The 14175-nt window shown below is 40.3% G+C and overlaps 1 protein-coding gene across 7 annotated transcripts; it reads left to right on the forward strand.

Annotated features, from left to right (window-relative positions):
• Positions 1–555: 555 nt before the first annotated feature.
• On the forward strand, positions 556–14169 carry git2b (G protein-coupled receptor kinase interacting ArfGAP 2b). Of its 7 annotated transcripts, XM_035668001.1 has the most exons (21): positions 557–797; positions 1366–1499; positions 1669–1781; positions 3228–3333; positions 3912–3998; positions 4091–4221; positions 4912–5006; positions 5116–5161; positions 5432–5483; positions 5578–5650; positions 5750–5847; positions 5947–6058; positions 6583–6734; positions 6837–6989; positions 9362–9571; positions 9731–9820; positions 10459–10541; positions 11594–11749; positions 13075–13138; positions 13425–13517; positions 13556–14169. In XM_035668001.1, exons 1-21 carry the CDS (start codon positions 746–748, stop codon positions 13631–13633), a joined length of 2178 nt encoding a protein of 725 aa, XP_035523894.1. In that variant the 5' UTR covers positions 557–745; the 3' UTR covers positions 13634–14169. The 7 variants fall into 7 exon arrangements, with proteins under 7 accessions (XP_035523888.1, XP_035523892.1, XP_035523894.1 ...); XM_035667995.1 differs by lacking the exons at positions 13425–13517; positions 13556–14169 and adding an exon at positions 5334–5339 and having other exon boundaries at positions 556–797; positions 11597–11749; positions 13075–13162; XM_035667994.1 differs by lacking the exons at positions 13425–13517; positions 13556–14169 and adding an exon at positions 5334–5339 and having other exon boundaries at positions 13075–13162.
• The last annotated feature ends 6 nt before the right edge of the window (positions 14170–14175 follow it).

Genomic DNA, 14175 nt, shown 5'->3' on the forward strand with positions numbered 1-14175 from the left:
TTAAAGGATAAGTACTAATATGAAGCAGAAAGAGTGTTCAATTGATATCATTTTAACTGATGCTATAAATCAGCATGTTAGTGTTGTAGATGGTCAATGGGGCACTCATTTTAACAAAGTTATTGAACATATATATATAATATATATTTAATAATGTCTCATATTTTATAAGCTGAGGCTGTAAAATATCAGTCTGCAAAGTAACTACATTAGCTGTCAGATAACTGTATTGGAGTAAAAAGTGCAATCTTTTGAAATGTGCAGTAGTTTAAAGTTGCATGTTCAAGTGAAGTACCTCAGAAATGCACTCGAGACATGCTGGTAAAAGTTTTCTGAATTATTTTTTTATCAATACCCAACACCAGATTGTCACATTTTTAAGCTCACATTTTAATACCACATACAGTACACACAGCACCCATCACACTGCCCCTTATTAGTGGCGAATCGGTCAATAATGTAGTCGCATAGGACAGACATCAAGGGGAACAAGGAAGGAAGCGGACGAGGAGGCACCCGAGGAAGCACCCGAGGAAGCACCCGAGGAGGCAGTGTGAGTGTTAGAATGGGACACCGCTTTGTTCAACAGTAGGGAGGGCAGACCAGCACAGTGGCTTTGCCTGCTAGAATCGCTACAGACAATCTGCTGGGGCGCAATATCCCGTCTTATCTGTGTCCAGCTGTGTTGTAACGTACCTTTCCAAATATCTGTCTTTCCTGGACTCTTAAGGATTTACGTCGAGGGATGTCAAAGCGAGTACGAAGCAGAGAGGTCTGCGCTGATTGCAGTGCCCCGGGTAATGATGCCAAACCAGCTAGCTTTAGCTGCCTAGCTAAGCAGCTAGCCCTTCCTAAGGTTACGACTCACGTACAGTTAGTTAGTTAACCAAACTAACCTAGTTAACGTTACCAAACGCTGGTAACTCACTAGAAATGACCTAAATGGGTTATTGTAAATGCTGTGAGGTTTCTCGAGCTGGAAACGTTTGTTAAAATATGTCGCGTCTGTGTAATCACATTAACTTGTCTGATTCTTAAACTCTTCGCTTGAATTGTCTTCAGTGATGTTTTTATAGTTTAACTAGCCAGCCAATAACGTTGTGTCAGCTTCACCGAATGGGTTAGCTTAACGAGCTGGCTCGCTACGACTAAAATGACTGATAACAAGTAGCTAATATTGTCCCCCGGTTTGAATTTGTAATTTTTGGATGTGTCGAAGACATTAGGAAGCAAGCAACCAAGAGGTGTTAGCCAATGTCCTCGCCTGGTTCCCCATAAACGCCTCGGGTTAAGGTTGTGTGTAAGGTCATACTCTTCTATTAAGGTCAGCCTGTTGGGTTAACTAACCCTCGCATCTTCTTCTAGAGCCACGTTGGGCCTCTGTTAACAGGGGTGTGTTGATCTGCGATGAGTGCTGCAGCATCCATCGAGGTCTGGGGCGACACAGCTCTCAAGTCCGACATCTGACTCATTCTCCGTGGCCATCCTCCCAGTTACAGGTGAGGAGACACAAGCCCTGCACCAAACACACAGATGCAAAAGATGTTTATTTGAATCTGGATACCGTGGTTGCACCATGAGACACACCACCAAATGACTAGAGGACAACCTTTTATATATAATGTCAATGGTTTCAGGTAAACTGTTATGTGGGTTCATTTTTTTTAGATGGTCCAGACGCTGTATGGCAATGGAGCTAATTCCATATGGGAGCATAGTCTTCTGGACCCTTCCTCTTCAGTGAGTGGGAAGCGCAAAGCCAACCCCCAGGACAGAGTTCAGTAAGTGCTTTTAAGGATTTTCATGTGTCAGTGCTGATTTTGGTGCGCTTGTTTGCACTTTGTTATAAAGCTCTATTGGCTAAATTGATTTCCATACTTAAGGTCAGTGAACATGCAGAATCGGCCCTCTGCGCCGCAGCGATGACTCATGGCCAGTCCGTCTCAAGTAACTTTAAGGACTCGATGCAGATGGGGAAAATACGCAATAAAATGATTGTTAAATGCAAGTGGCAGTATTCTAATCACAATAAGCTATATGGGCTTGATTTTACAGTTTTGTTGATTAACTGATTATACAAGAAAGTTCATTTTAAAGGGTTTAGGCAGCTTTTCCTTTACTGCGAATGTTTTTTTTTTTGTCATGGAGCGGTTTGTACTGTAACTCATAACAAAAAACAAAATGAGAGATGTGATGAAGTCACCCACATTCACTGCCAGGTATAAACAGTGTGTCGGTCTGGTGTCTGGCTGGTGGAGTGAAGATAAACACTCAGCCACGTATAAACACAGCCATGCTGAGTCGGACCCTCATGCTCAGAGCCAACGCGTTCAATCACCAGACAGAAACAGAGAGTATGCATTGCACCAAACAGGAGGCAACTATCCTCGATTCTAAATTAAAAGTTACAAGATGAATGCTATCTTATTAGGTGTTTCAACCGCAGAGAGCTTTTTGAAGAACTCAGGAACTAAACTTGTGTTTCAAATCAGAGGAACTAAATTTAGTTCCTGAAGAATAGTTTTTTAGGTGTATAAAAATGGCCCCTTCTTGGGGGATTGTGCTTTCTCATTGTTCAGGGACTATCAGGGCTGAACAGCACTGAATGGTCAAACATAGACCCTGCAGCTGCGTCAACTTCCTTCATTCACAAAACAAGGAAGTATTCTAGTATTGACATTAGGACATGGGGTGGAGTTTTCTTGTTTATTAATGTTAAAAACAAAGTTGGGCTTTGTTGTTGGCTTCCCTGCTAATTTAGTATACTGTACTGTAGTTTCTGTACAGAGATCAGCAGAGATAAAGGTGCTCACAAGACAGAGAGGAAGGATAGATATACTTTGGATTGGATTTGTTTGGGAGGTCTTTCCCAGAATTTGTAACCCTAATTGCAAAAGGGGGAGGGGTTCAGGCATGGACATATCTGAGTTTATGTTTGTCGATTTTAATTGACAGCAAGATACCCTGGATCCTGTGATGTGGTATATTGGATCACTCAATTGCTTTGCCACAAATCAAATACTCTACACTCAAAAAGATATTTTGTCTGATTTCAATATTAGACATTAGGACGTCCCCAGTTGACATATGTTTTCAACGTTGTTTGTTTTAAACCAACATATATAGTTGATTATTTGACATGGTTTTGTCTTGAAAATAGCAATGGTGGCCCAGTTTTTCAGTGTCCCTGGTTTTAGATGTGAGCATCTTTTGTTGTTTTGTTGCAGTCCCAACAAGACAGAGTTCATCAAGGCCAAATATCAGATGTTGGCGTATGTCCATCGGATGCCTTGTCGGGAGGATGACAGTGTAACCGCAAAAGACCTCAGCAAGGTGAGGAAATATTCTGTTTTTCTTTTTTTGTGGTAACTTCTCCACACTTTTTCATCTGCCAACATTTTTTAGATTTTCGATGCAAAAATTGTTGTGAAACCAGTGGTGTTGTGGTGAAATAAAGCCAGACATGTGTCTACATTTTGCACTCGCTTTACCACAGCACAATGAGTGCTTTTTGGATTTTTAACTTTGATATATGACCACTTCCTATTCATTTCAGAAGTGGTTTGGCATATTCATACATTGATGCAGTTTTGATGAACTGCACTTACATTTCCTTGTACTTGTCACACTAGGACTATGACTATTAAGTAGTATAGGCTGTCTGAGCTCAACTATCAGTCTTTACAAATTACAATTTTTTTTTCTTTTTTGTCTTAACTCATTGTCTTATCCGTGCACCTTTTTGAAACGATGCCCCTCATGTATTCTTACCTGCAGTAATCTAAATCTACAGCACTATAATGCATCATGTCTCTCAGTTCTGGGTCGGTGTATCTCATGAAGCCAACACTCTGTGTATGCAGCACTTAACAGTCAAATTAAAACAAACTTACTAGTCAATCTCCTTTCAGCAACTCCACTCCAGTGTTCGGACTGGAAACCTGGAGACCTGCCTAAGACTCTTATCTTTGGGAGCACAGGCCAACTTCTTCCATCCAGTAAGTGTAGTGGAATAAGCAAAAACATTTTGTTTAAGTTGTGATAATACTAATGCTTCATCGTTGTGTTTTTTCTTTTGGGGGGACAACAGGAGAAAGGAAATACCCCACTACACATAGCTGCAAAAGCAGGACAAATGTTACAAGCAGAACTGTTGGCAGTTTATGGAGCTGATCCCGGGGCTCTGGACTCCAGTGGAAAGACCCCCATTGATTATGCAAGGTAAAACAGGGCCTATGTTTTTAATATAACACTGGCTATTTCTTCTACTAAAGTATGTTTTTTTTTAAGGGTATGAGTAGGGGTGTGTCTGTACCAACACTATTTAATGTTAATAACACATTATGCTTTTAGAGATGCCACAATATTGTTGTGCTTCACATTAATAACCTGTAGTGTGTCTGCAAGCAGCACCTTAAGAACAGCCCAGCTCACTGGGGGCTATGCTACAGGAAATGATCCTTTTTCCATCCTTTGGAAAATTTAGCACGTACACAGAAACAAACTAGTGCATGTATAAAATGTGTACTACTTATATGTTGAGGTGTTTATGACGAAATATTGCGTTTTGTTACTTTCTCACTAATGCGTAGAACAGGCCTCATTACAAACTGGAAACAAACAGTCTTCAGCTGAAATGGCTAAAATATTTAGCACGCCCCACTCTACAATGGACATTATACACAGACACACTGACATCATGTCAGTGTGACTAATTCAATAAGAGTATGACTAAGTGAGGCAAGAGAGGAAGGAAAAAGTCTGTAGCACAGTGTACTAGCTGACTCAGCTCGACTAGTTTAGCAAAAGTTGGAACAAAAACTTCAATTCAATGGCGTCCTACCCGAAGCATTCAGCCTTAGAAAAGTCCCATGTTTCTGAAACATGACCTTTTATTCCTAATCCATGCAGACAAGCTGGGCACCAGGAGCTGGCAGAGAGGCTAGTGGAGATACAGTATGAACTCACTGACCGGTTAACATTTTACCTTTGTGGTAGACGACCGGGTAAGTAGACACATCAAGCGTAGCTGCTGCATGACATTTTAGGGCCGATGTTTTTTTTGTTTGTTTGTTTTTTATGGTAGCTCAGTCCCATGTCCTTGTTGTGTTGTAGATCACAGAAACGGACAACACTTCATCATCCCACAAATGGCAGACAGGTACTGGGTGTTTTAAGTCATAGGGATGTTGTTTTATATCTATTAGTTAAGATGTTGTCATGCACAGATGTTGACATGTTTTACTTTGGCTCTGTATGAAGGCAGTTCGATAGACATTCACAAATTAATAATAATCTTATTTTTCCTATGCTGCATTCTTTTGATGGATAAGAAATAAGTAAGTATGTGTGTTAGTTTTGCCATTATGTGTCTCTCTGTGTGGAATTTTGTTAGCAGAAAAATAATCAATTTGAATTCTTTCGTCTAAAGCAGCCTAGATTTGTCAGAATTTGCTAAAGCAGCAAAGAAGAAGCTCCAGTCGGTGAGATATTTTTGTATATGGTCTGAGCTCCAGAATGTATTCTTATTCACTTGCTATTCAGCTGAACCAGAAATACTGCTTTATTTTGTTCCAGCTAAGTAACCATCAGTTTGAAGAACTGGCGATGGATGTTTATGATGAAGTTGACCGAAGAGAAACAGATGCAGGTGAAATTTCCAAAACTGTAAAAAACAAACTCTATATATAATGCTGTTTATGCCTGCTCTTTCATTTCTATCTTGTATGTGCTGCATTGTGTTTTTCAGTGTGGTTGGCCACTCAGAACCACAGCACACTTGTAACCGACACCACAGTTGTGCCTTTTCTGCCTGTCAATCCAGAGTACTCATCTACCAGAAACCAGGCAAGTGTTCAGCATCAGTGTCACTTCCTGTTTTAAACCTCAATTCGTCACATGAATACTGTATTTGACAGCGCTGTTTTGATACGTTCTTTTTCTCAGGGTCGTCAAAAATTGGCACGGTTTAGTGCTCACGAGTTTGCCACCCTGGTCATTGATATTTTAACTGATGCTAAACGACGGCAGTGGGGTAATTCCTGCGAAAGTCCCAAAGGTACAATATGTCTTTCAGTTCTTAATTTCAACAGACTTTGAATTTTCTTGCTAATGCACTTTTGTATTGCAGTAAATGTGTTCCTTAGTATATACAAAAAAAGATAGAGACAAAACAGAGGAGCGAAAAAAGCCTAAATTGGTTGTTGCAAATAAGATTAAGAGTCAGTCGTGAGTTCTGCATATAAATGTGGATCGTGTGGGCTCGGCTATAAAGGCCACAATTAGAATGTGGACCGTATGTGCTGATGTTTGTGCAGCATTGTAGCTAAACACAGATGGTGGATTGGGGCTTTAATAATGAAAACTCCTGCTTTCTGTATATTATAGCAAACCACACCATAGCCTTGTTTTCCATGTGCATACTAAAGGAGGATTGTTAGGGCTAATGAAGAAAAAAGAAGTCCTGACTTGGACTGAATGCTAAATAAAATGTGTTCCTTAGCTTTTTTTATTTATACAGATGCCTGTACCCAGTAGGGCCTGTTTGATCTTTAATACTTTGATCTGGTGGTCTGCCTTCAGAGAATGTGGAGCTGATCCTTCAGGGAATAGACAGTCGCCATAACAGTGAGAGCCAGGACAATGACCAGCCAGATTACGACAGTGTGGCATCAGATGAAGATCCAGTGCAAGAGGCCACCTGTGGAGACAGCTGCAATGATAGAAGGACCAAGGTTAATGTTTTTTTTGGGGACTTGATACAATCTAGATATTTAAATAAAATAATAAAAAACTGACTGAATGAATCCTATCCCGTGTAATATGTTTTCCTGCAGAGCTCAGAGTCATCCGACCTTTCCGATGGACCAATCACAGTGCAGGAATTTATGGAGGTGAAGAGCGCGCTCACTGCATCAGAAGCCAAAATACAACAGCTCCTTAAAGTCAACTGTCACCTTAGTGAAGAGCTGCGGTCGATGCAGAGCAAGGTTGGTAAATTCACTTTTATAAGCAAAATGGGAATTGTACTGCAGATCGTTTACACTTGTGTACTCAATCTGCCCTCATAGTTTGATTTACATCTCTTAAATTAAATTGTAGTACACATTAATATTTCAGGATCCATGATTATGGGTCACTTTGTACTGGATTAATGGTTTACATCCTCTCTGATACTTGCTGTGTTTGTAGCCTTTCTTTCCTCTTGACTCTAAAACACATTTAGTGTTCAAATTCTAAAATTATGTGTGCAAGGTTTGATCCTTCTCCGTGTTACCAGAGACACTGAGTAATTTGCTTTCACCCACGGACATTAGTAATTTATATTCAGGTCATGCCTGTTTGAATGTGTCAGACATAGCCTCTTCCCCTTTTAAAATTATCCTGTGTATGAATTATACAGTGCATGAATTTGTAGTTGCAGGGAAGACCAGATTTTGACATATAAATGGATGGAAATACCGTAGAAGGTCATAACTCGATACTTGTTATAATTTCAATTGAAATTCTTCACTACTGGTATAAAAGAGAAAATGGCTGCTATGTTTCTGGATGGGGTACAATTCCTGTGGTAATGATTAACAATCACCAGACTTCCTCTGTTCTGCTGTTCAGTTAACCAGCAAAACAGGATTGGATGTTACTGTGGTCTAAAACAGAGTGAGGATTCACAGATGTCAAAAGAACCAAGTACTAATCAACAAATGGTATCCACAGAGGACGTTATGATCCGACATCGTAAATCTGTAGAACCATTAAACAGCCACCAGTCACAAGCCTACATTAAGGCTGCAGTAATTAGAGTTTGAGTGTGGGTGAATCACCAGTTTTCAACTCTGCGGCCACCATTACAAAAATGAAATTAGATCACCGATACCTCCAGAAGGCTATAGCAAGCATTGGCAACGAACAAACGATCTTTATATTTATAGATCCAGGCGTATCACGTCACTCAGTTCTTCTTCTTTTCTTGGTAGTACAAAAGTGTTCTCCTTAGCCCCAGTGGTATTCAGACATGCATGTTTTTTCAGTATCAGTTGCTGAGATTTTGAATAGAGCCTCCTCTGTTAAGATTGCTGCAACCTCTTAAATATTATACTTGAAAAAAGTCAGCAGCAGCCTCTGTTTTCAACATCGTGGTTATTGAGCGAAATACACGGACCTGGGTGTGGACTGTTTTCACTATTCTCACTTTTTTTTGTAAAACTTATTTCTACCAAATGCCTCAGTTTTGGATTATTATTTTGTTTTTTAACATTTGGCAATGAGATTTCAGTCTGTCTCGAATCTTTCTTGGATGCAATGACTGAATTTTTTTTAGATCTTATATCTCTCCAATCTGCCCAATACGCATGAAGTGACTAAGTGTAAACTGAGTCATTGTGGTTTACAGGCAACTACAAGTTAATTCGTCCGTTGTTTGTGCCTGTTCTTGGTTGCCGCTGCCAGATACTTGATAATGATACTGATAATGTTACTAAATGTATCATCTTATAGATAGACCAAATATGCACGGCTAGAAAATATGTTGTGGAGGTTTGTCACCTACGCACACATTTTGGGAGATGGCAGTATTTCATTTGGTTTCCTCACACGCCTCAAGATTCTTCACAGCCCACTTTCTTTCTCTCTTCAGTTGGCTTAGAGATAGTGTTAACACAATGTACTGCCTCCTCCTGCTGGTTTATTTACTCCTGAACCATACTGCTTCTTTTTTCTGACAGAAGTGGCTATTCCAGTCCCTTAACTTCTTCACCCTTCTTGAACCCACCAAAACCTCAGTTGCTGACACAATGGAATCCCAAGACATTTCCCAGCATATAAGCAAACCACCCTCTAAAGTCATCTTCTTTTAATATTCATGTTCGGTATATTGTCACAGCCAGACACATTAACTAAGATGAATTAACTAAGAAAAAGACCATCATCAGTTTTGTTAGTCAACCTTTGGGGGATTTAAGATAAAACTTTCTGATCATTTACATACTAATGTGGACTGTTATTGTGAGACAGAAAGCTGAGCAAGGCGTGTTTCCCATCACTCTTTTCAGTTTCTAAGTGCTGTTCGAGCAAATAAGGGCAACCACTTATGCAGCAGTTTCTCAAGGGGTCGTACTTCAGGAGTTTTTATCAACACGGTGCGTCAGCATTTCATTTGTCAGTGAAACAAACCTTTTGTTGTGATAAAAACTGATGCGAGACTATAAACAAAAGGGAGGTGACAATGAACTCAACACAGAGGAACTGCTTTTCTCCTGGAGGCTTAACTGTATTCTACTCAATTATTGATGTCGGCCCTAGCTTTTGTAAGGAGATCATCCCCCAGCTAGAGTTGAATTGAAAGATGTTTTGTTCTCTTCAGCTGAACTCCCTGCAGACCGAAAACACAACACTGCGATGGCAGACCCCCAGCGGACAACAACACCTCCAGGCCCCCTTCGGTCGACACCCACCCCGCGGAGGTCGAGCCCTGTCCATGTATGAGACGGGCTCTAGTCCGAGGCAGTACCCCCACCGAGCCGAAACAGCCCGGCACGAGGATGGAGTCATTTTACAACCCTTTCCAACCAACGTAAGCACAGAAGCACCACTGTTCCCACTGGATTGCCCTTACAAGACATAATAATGATGCCTGGCTTGGGGCTGGTGTTGGTTTTTCATTCATTCATTCAATCATTCATTCATTGCATCTCAATATGAGTATGCTCAACTTGGTTTGACCCCTTTCTAGATTGGGAGGGGTCCTTTGGGGACGGCTGCTTCCTCCCTTCCTACCTTCCCCTCTTCCCTGTCCTGGTCGTGGGATGAGAGATCTCGAAGGGTTAAGTACTGAAGTTCCCCTCGGTTCAGAGGCACCCACAGGGGATGGTGAAAACTGTCCCCCTGCTTGACCCCACAGTCTTCTCTCTCCTGACCTGTGTCTTTTAAAACTGCTTTTTTTTTTTTATCAGTATCGCCTGCCTGCCTGCATGCACCACAGTGCCTCTGCTCCAGTTCAGCTATCTGAACAACTCCCAGCTTTTTATCCACAGAGAACCTTTAACTTGAGCTGCTTTGGCTCAAGTCAGCATCAGAAGTGATGGTGATATGTTGTACCGGAGAAAGCTGTTCCAATGATCAGACAGCCAATACCACAGAGTCCAGTACCTGTGAAAGAGAGATAAAATGCCTCATCACACTGTGCTTATTAGCTGCTGATAAGTGCACCCACAGTTGACATCAAGATTTCTTCGCATCTACTAATTGCATCCACTTCAGTACGCAATGACCTGGTTGTATTATTTCCTGTCTTCGTCTCTTCATCTGCTTTTAAACAAAATGTCTGACGTGTGAACTTCAATTTCAGAAATGCATGATTCTGATTTGTATGTGCCTACAGTTGCTCTGGTGATATGTTTGTGCTAATCATACACAGTATTACTGTATTTAATTAATGGTAATGCACTGATGTCTCAATAGGGATGTAGTCTGGAAGGACAGAGTATCATGCTGGAGAATGATTACGACACAACGCCTAACCACTCTGAACTGGAGGAGACTGGGTAAGAACATTTGTACTTTGTACCCACCTTTGCAAAAAAAATGCATTAACTGTCAAAACTCAAATCCAACACATTTTAGATTTTAAAAACAGTTAATCCTTTCAAAGTTTATATTTTCACCAGTGATATACCAAAAAAAAAAACTAAAATTTAATTTATTAGGTAAAACCAGCTAATTTGCTCTTCAAATATTTTTGGTATGCACCAAATTTTTAAAGTGATTTAATTGATATTAAGTTATGAGATCATTCAGAATTTATTGAAATAAGTCAAAGGAAGGAATGAGATGGAATAAGACATTTATTCAACTTTTAAGTGAAATGTTTCTGGACATTTTGGTAGCAGAGGCTTACAAAGTTTACGGGTCACATAGAGTTAAGCAAATATTAGTGTAGGAGGAAGCTAGATTACAATTGATTTGACAGATGTTTAGAAAGAGCTGTTGATTGGAACAGTCTGGCTGTACAGGACTAAGTTAACATACAAGGAATTGCACTTGCCTGCTGTTGCTAAAAAACCTCAACATATGAGCAATAGCCAGCAGCCTTACACATATCATGTAGCTCTGTTTTTGCCATTTAATTACATGTAGTGTAAAAAGTCAAAGTCACTGCTATTGGCTATTTGTTGCGTAGCTATAAATGAATGGGTGCAGTTCTATACTGAATATAGTACACCAATAGCTACTTTCATGTCAACTACTATTAAACAATTTTAGTGCTTTAGTTCTTCATAAACATTTGGTTTACATGGGACCTACAGGCACTAAACTGTGATGCCCAGCCTTAAACGCTGCTGCATTGTTGTAAATTCAAATTACAAGCCAGACTGCATTTGTTTTACCACAGTGAAGTCACAGTCAGTGTACTCCCAAAATAAACACGTTTAAACACGCTTAAAAAGGAACCATGTTTGTTATGGCCTGGAACACCATATGCAATTTTCACCTCTTTTTTTATTCAACACTCTGTATTGTGGTAAAGATCAAGTGTATAAACCGGTATCTTTGCATACAGCAGTAAGTCGTAATTATGGATTTTGTTCATTTGTAGCAGCCCCCCTCCAGCTTCTGATGCAGTAGAGCCGGGGGAAGAGGGGGAGGAAGATGCCACCCTGCCATGCACAGAGGACGTCATCTGTAAGACCGAGCAGATCACTAAGAACATACAGGAGCTTCTGAGAGCTGCCCAGGAGACCAAACATGAAAGGTAGATAAGGATTCATATATAATTAATAAGTCGTGCTATGATTTAAAAGTGTAAATTGATCATTCCTAAAATCAGATCTTCTCATTATTTGATGCGCTATAAACCACAGCTTGAACTCTATGGGGCCATATATTTCAACCACAGCTGTGTTTCTGTCATTCTGCCTGTCCTTTTGAAGAGGGTAATTGCTGTTTCATCCCCTCTCTGAGCTGCTTCTAGGTCAGTGGTTTTCAATAGTTGTCCTCAGGGGCCGGGACCCTGCTGGTTTTCATTCATTTTAGCCAGCTAACCACTGACTGATGTACACCTGAGCTGCAAGGCGATTGCAGTAATACAGATAGCCAGCAGCATTCTGGACCAGTAGTGAGAGTTACTGATTTTAAGCCTCATAGACTGGCCTCTGTTCTTGTGTCCTACAAACTCTGTGTCTGCTGGGGGTAGGCCTTGGATCATTAAATGCAGCTGACAGGAAACAAACACCACATGACCATATATTCCCCTGTGTCCTGCCAAATCCACAGCGAGTTAGTTTTGTCGATGAGGTTTTCCTGTATGTGCCATATATTCATTTCCTTTTTTGGTTTTTGTTGTTTTTTGTCAGTTATACAGTACTGTACTTAATTTTCCTTTTTTTAATCATCATGTGAGATATTAACCATTTCACCTCCTCGCGGTTATTCTCCAGTTGAAATGAGGAGTGTATTTATTTATTCTATAATTGTGGAAAATCATGCCTTTCTGTTTAATTTTCTGAAGAATAGTGTGCTAACTTGGCTTGGTATGGTTGTTGGCGTGACTGGTGCACAAATATTATAATATGAATGTGAAAATATAGATAGCACTTCTTTCCAAGCCATCACTGGTCACACAGCTTGATTATTGGCTTCCACTGTTAGCATACTGGTGTCTTCGGCCAGAAAAAAAACTGCCTCCAGTTTGAGTACAAGTCACGATGTTGATGTATTTATTGTCACTGAAAGTAACGCTGTTTATTTAGAAGCCTCAACCAACACGCTGTCTGCTCACTCAGTGTTGTTTTTGCTCCTCTTTTGCAGTTTTGTGACAACTAAATCTGGTTCTTCTGGAAAGTTGTACCACTGTTTAGTTACATAATAAAGCTTTACTCAGAAATACCGTAGCTGTGTAAATATTTAGAATTATTTTTATAGGTACTATAATGATACTCCAGGTTGCTCTTTTTTAGTTTCATGATAAATATAAATAGTGTTTGTGGTAGCTGTTTCATTGATATATATATATATATATATATATGGCACAGGAGTGGTTGAACGCCCATTCAACATTTTGTCTCCCATCTCCCGCAGCTTCCTGCCCTGTTCAGAAAAGATCTGCGTGGCTGTGAAAGAGATGGCCGCCCTTTTTCCCAAGGTAAGATGACTCCCAACAAACAGCTCGATGTCCCTCCCCCGAGCAATTAAGGGATTTGTTTGAAAACTACCAAACAGAATCTACTCTGACTTGTTTATATTGGGTAGACCTTGTTCATTGCATTACTTAGTTTTATGTTTACCATTTATTAGATTACTTTGTTTTACGTTTACTCACACACACACAGGCTATGGACCACAATGAGGGTTTATTTATGGACGTTGTCATGTCAGTCCCTTATTGAGTCTCCATCATCCCCCCCCCTCCCCCCCTTTTTTCCTTACAGAGGCATTCGCCTCGGAGACCTGTGCGAGGGTCTCTGTGTCTGCTCACTTCGAGTGCAGCCGGCTCCAATGGAGAGTGCCAGAAGCGCCGCAGAGCAAACCTGCCCGTCGGAGCATTCAGCTGGTCACTCAGGTCATCCAGTGCGCCTATGACATTGCCAAAGCTGCCAAGCAACTTGTCACTGTGACAACCAAAGAAAACAACAACTAACCGAAACCCAAAGACATTCCTGATTCACCCAAAATACAGTTTATCAACAATGTTGCTAATTTAAATTTAATCAGTGTTAAAACCATTTTTTGTTTTGTTTTCCTACATTAATCAGAGTAAGCGTTCACATACATTCCTCGAGGTGGGAAAATCTTTATAAGAAAAAAAAAAGAAGACGCACTGTGCAAAATTATTGATCAATCAAAACATTTATTTATTTAGTAGTTTTTGTACCGTGGTAATAAGTAAACAAACATCTTTAAAGATGTAGAACAGAATCTGTTACTATTCTTTACCTCACAAAGAGAGAACAGTTTATTCCAACACAATTTCCAAAAAAGTGCAATGTTGTGTGTATATATATAAAACAATTAAAACAACAAGCAGTTGAGCCTTCTACATTGCACTTTTCTCCATAGAGGTCATCAGTTGTGGTCCTTGATGTCGAGCGTCAGGCTTGGCTGAGCTGCCAGAGACACCTCGCATCAAGGATCAGAATAGATAAACCTTAATCTACACCAGTGACATCAGTTTTTTTTTTT

The sequence above is a fragment of the Morone saxatilis genome, unplaced genomic scaffold (assembly GCF_004916995.1).
Source record: "Morone saxatilis isolate NCDOM2014 unplaced genomic scaffold, NCSU_SB_2.0 Contig21, whole genome shotgun sequence".
NCBI classification, from domain to species: domain Eukaryota; kingdom Metazoa; phylum Chordata; class Actinopteri; family Moronidae; genus Morone; species Morone saxatilis.

What these genes read in the sequence shown, in the direction of transcription:
- git2b (XM_035668001.1), top strand. Translation starts at nt 746, where the DNA reads ATGTCAAAGCGAGTACGAAGCAGAGAGGTCTGCGCTGATTGCAGTGCC. An exon ending in AACCCCCAGGACAGAGTTCA is followed by an intron (nt 1,782 to 3,227) that starts GTAAGTGCTTTT and finishes GTTTTGTTGCAG; the next exon opens with TCCCAACAAGACAGAGTTCA. An exon ending in ACCCCCATTGATTATGCAAG is followed by an intron (nt 4,222 to 4,911) that starts GTAAAACAGGGC and finishes TAATCCATGCAG; the next exon opens with ACAAGCTGGGCACCAGGAGC.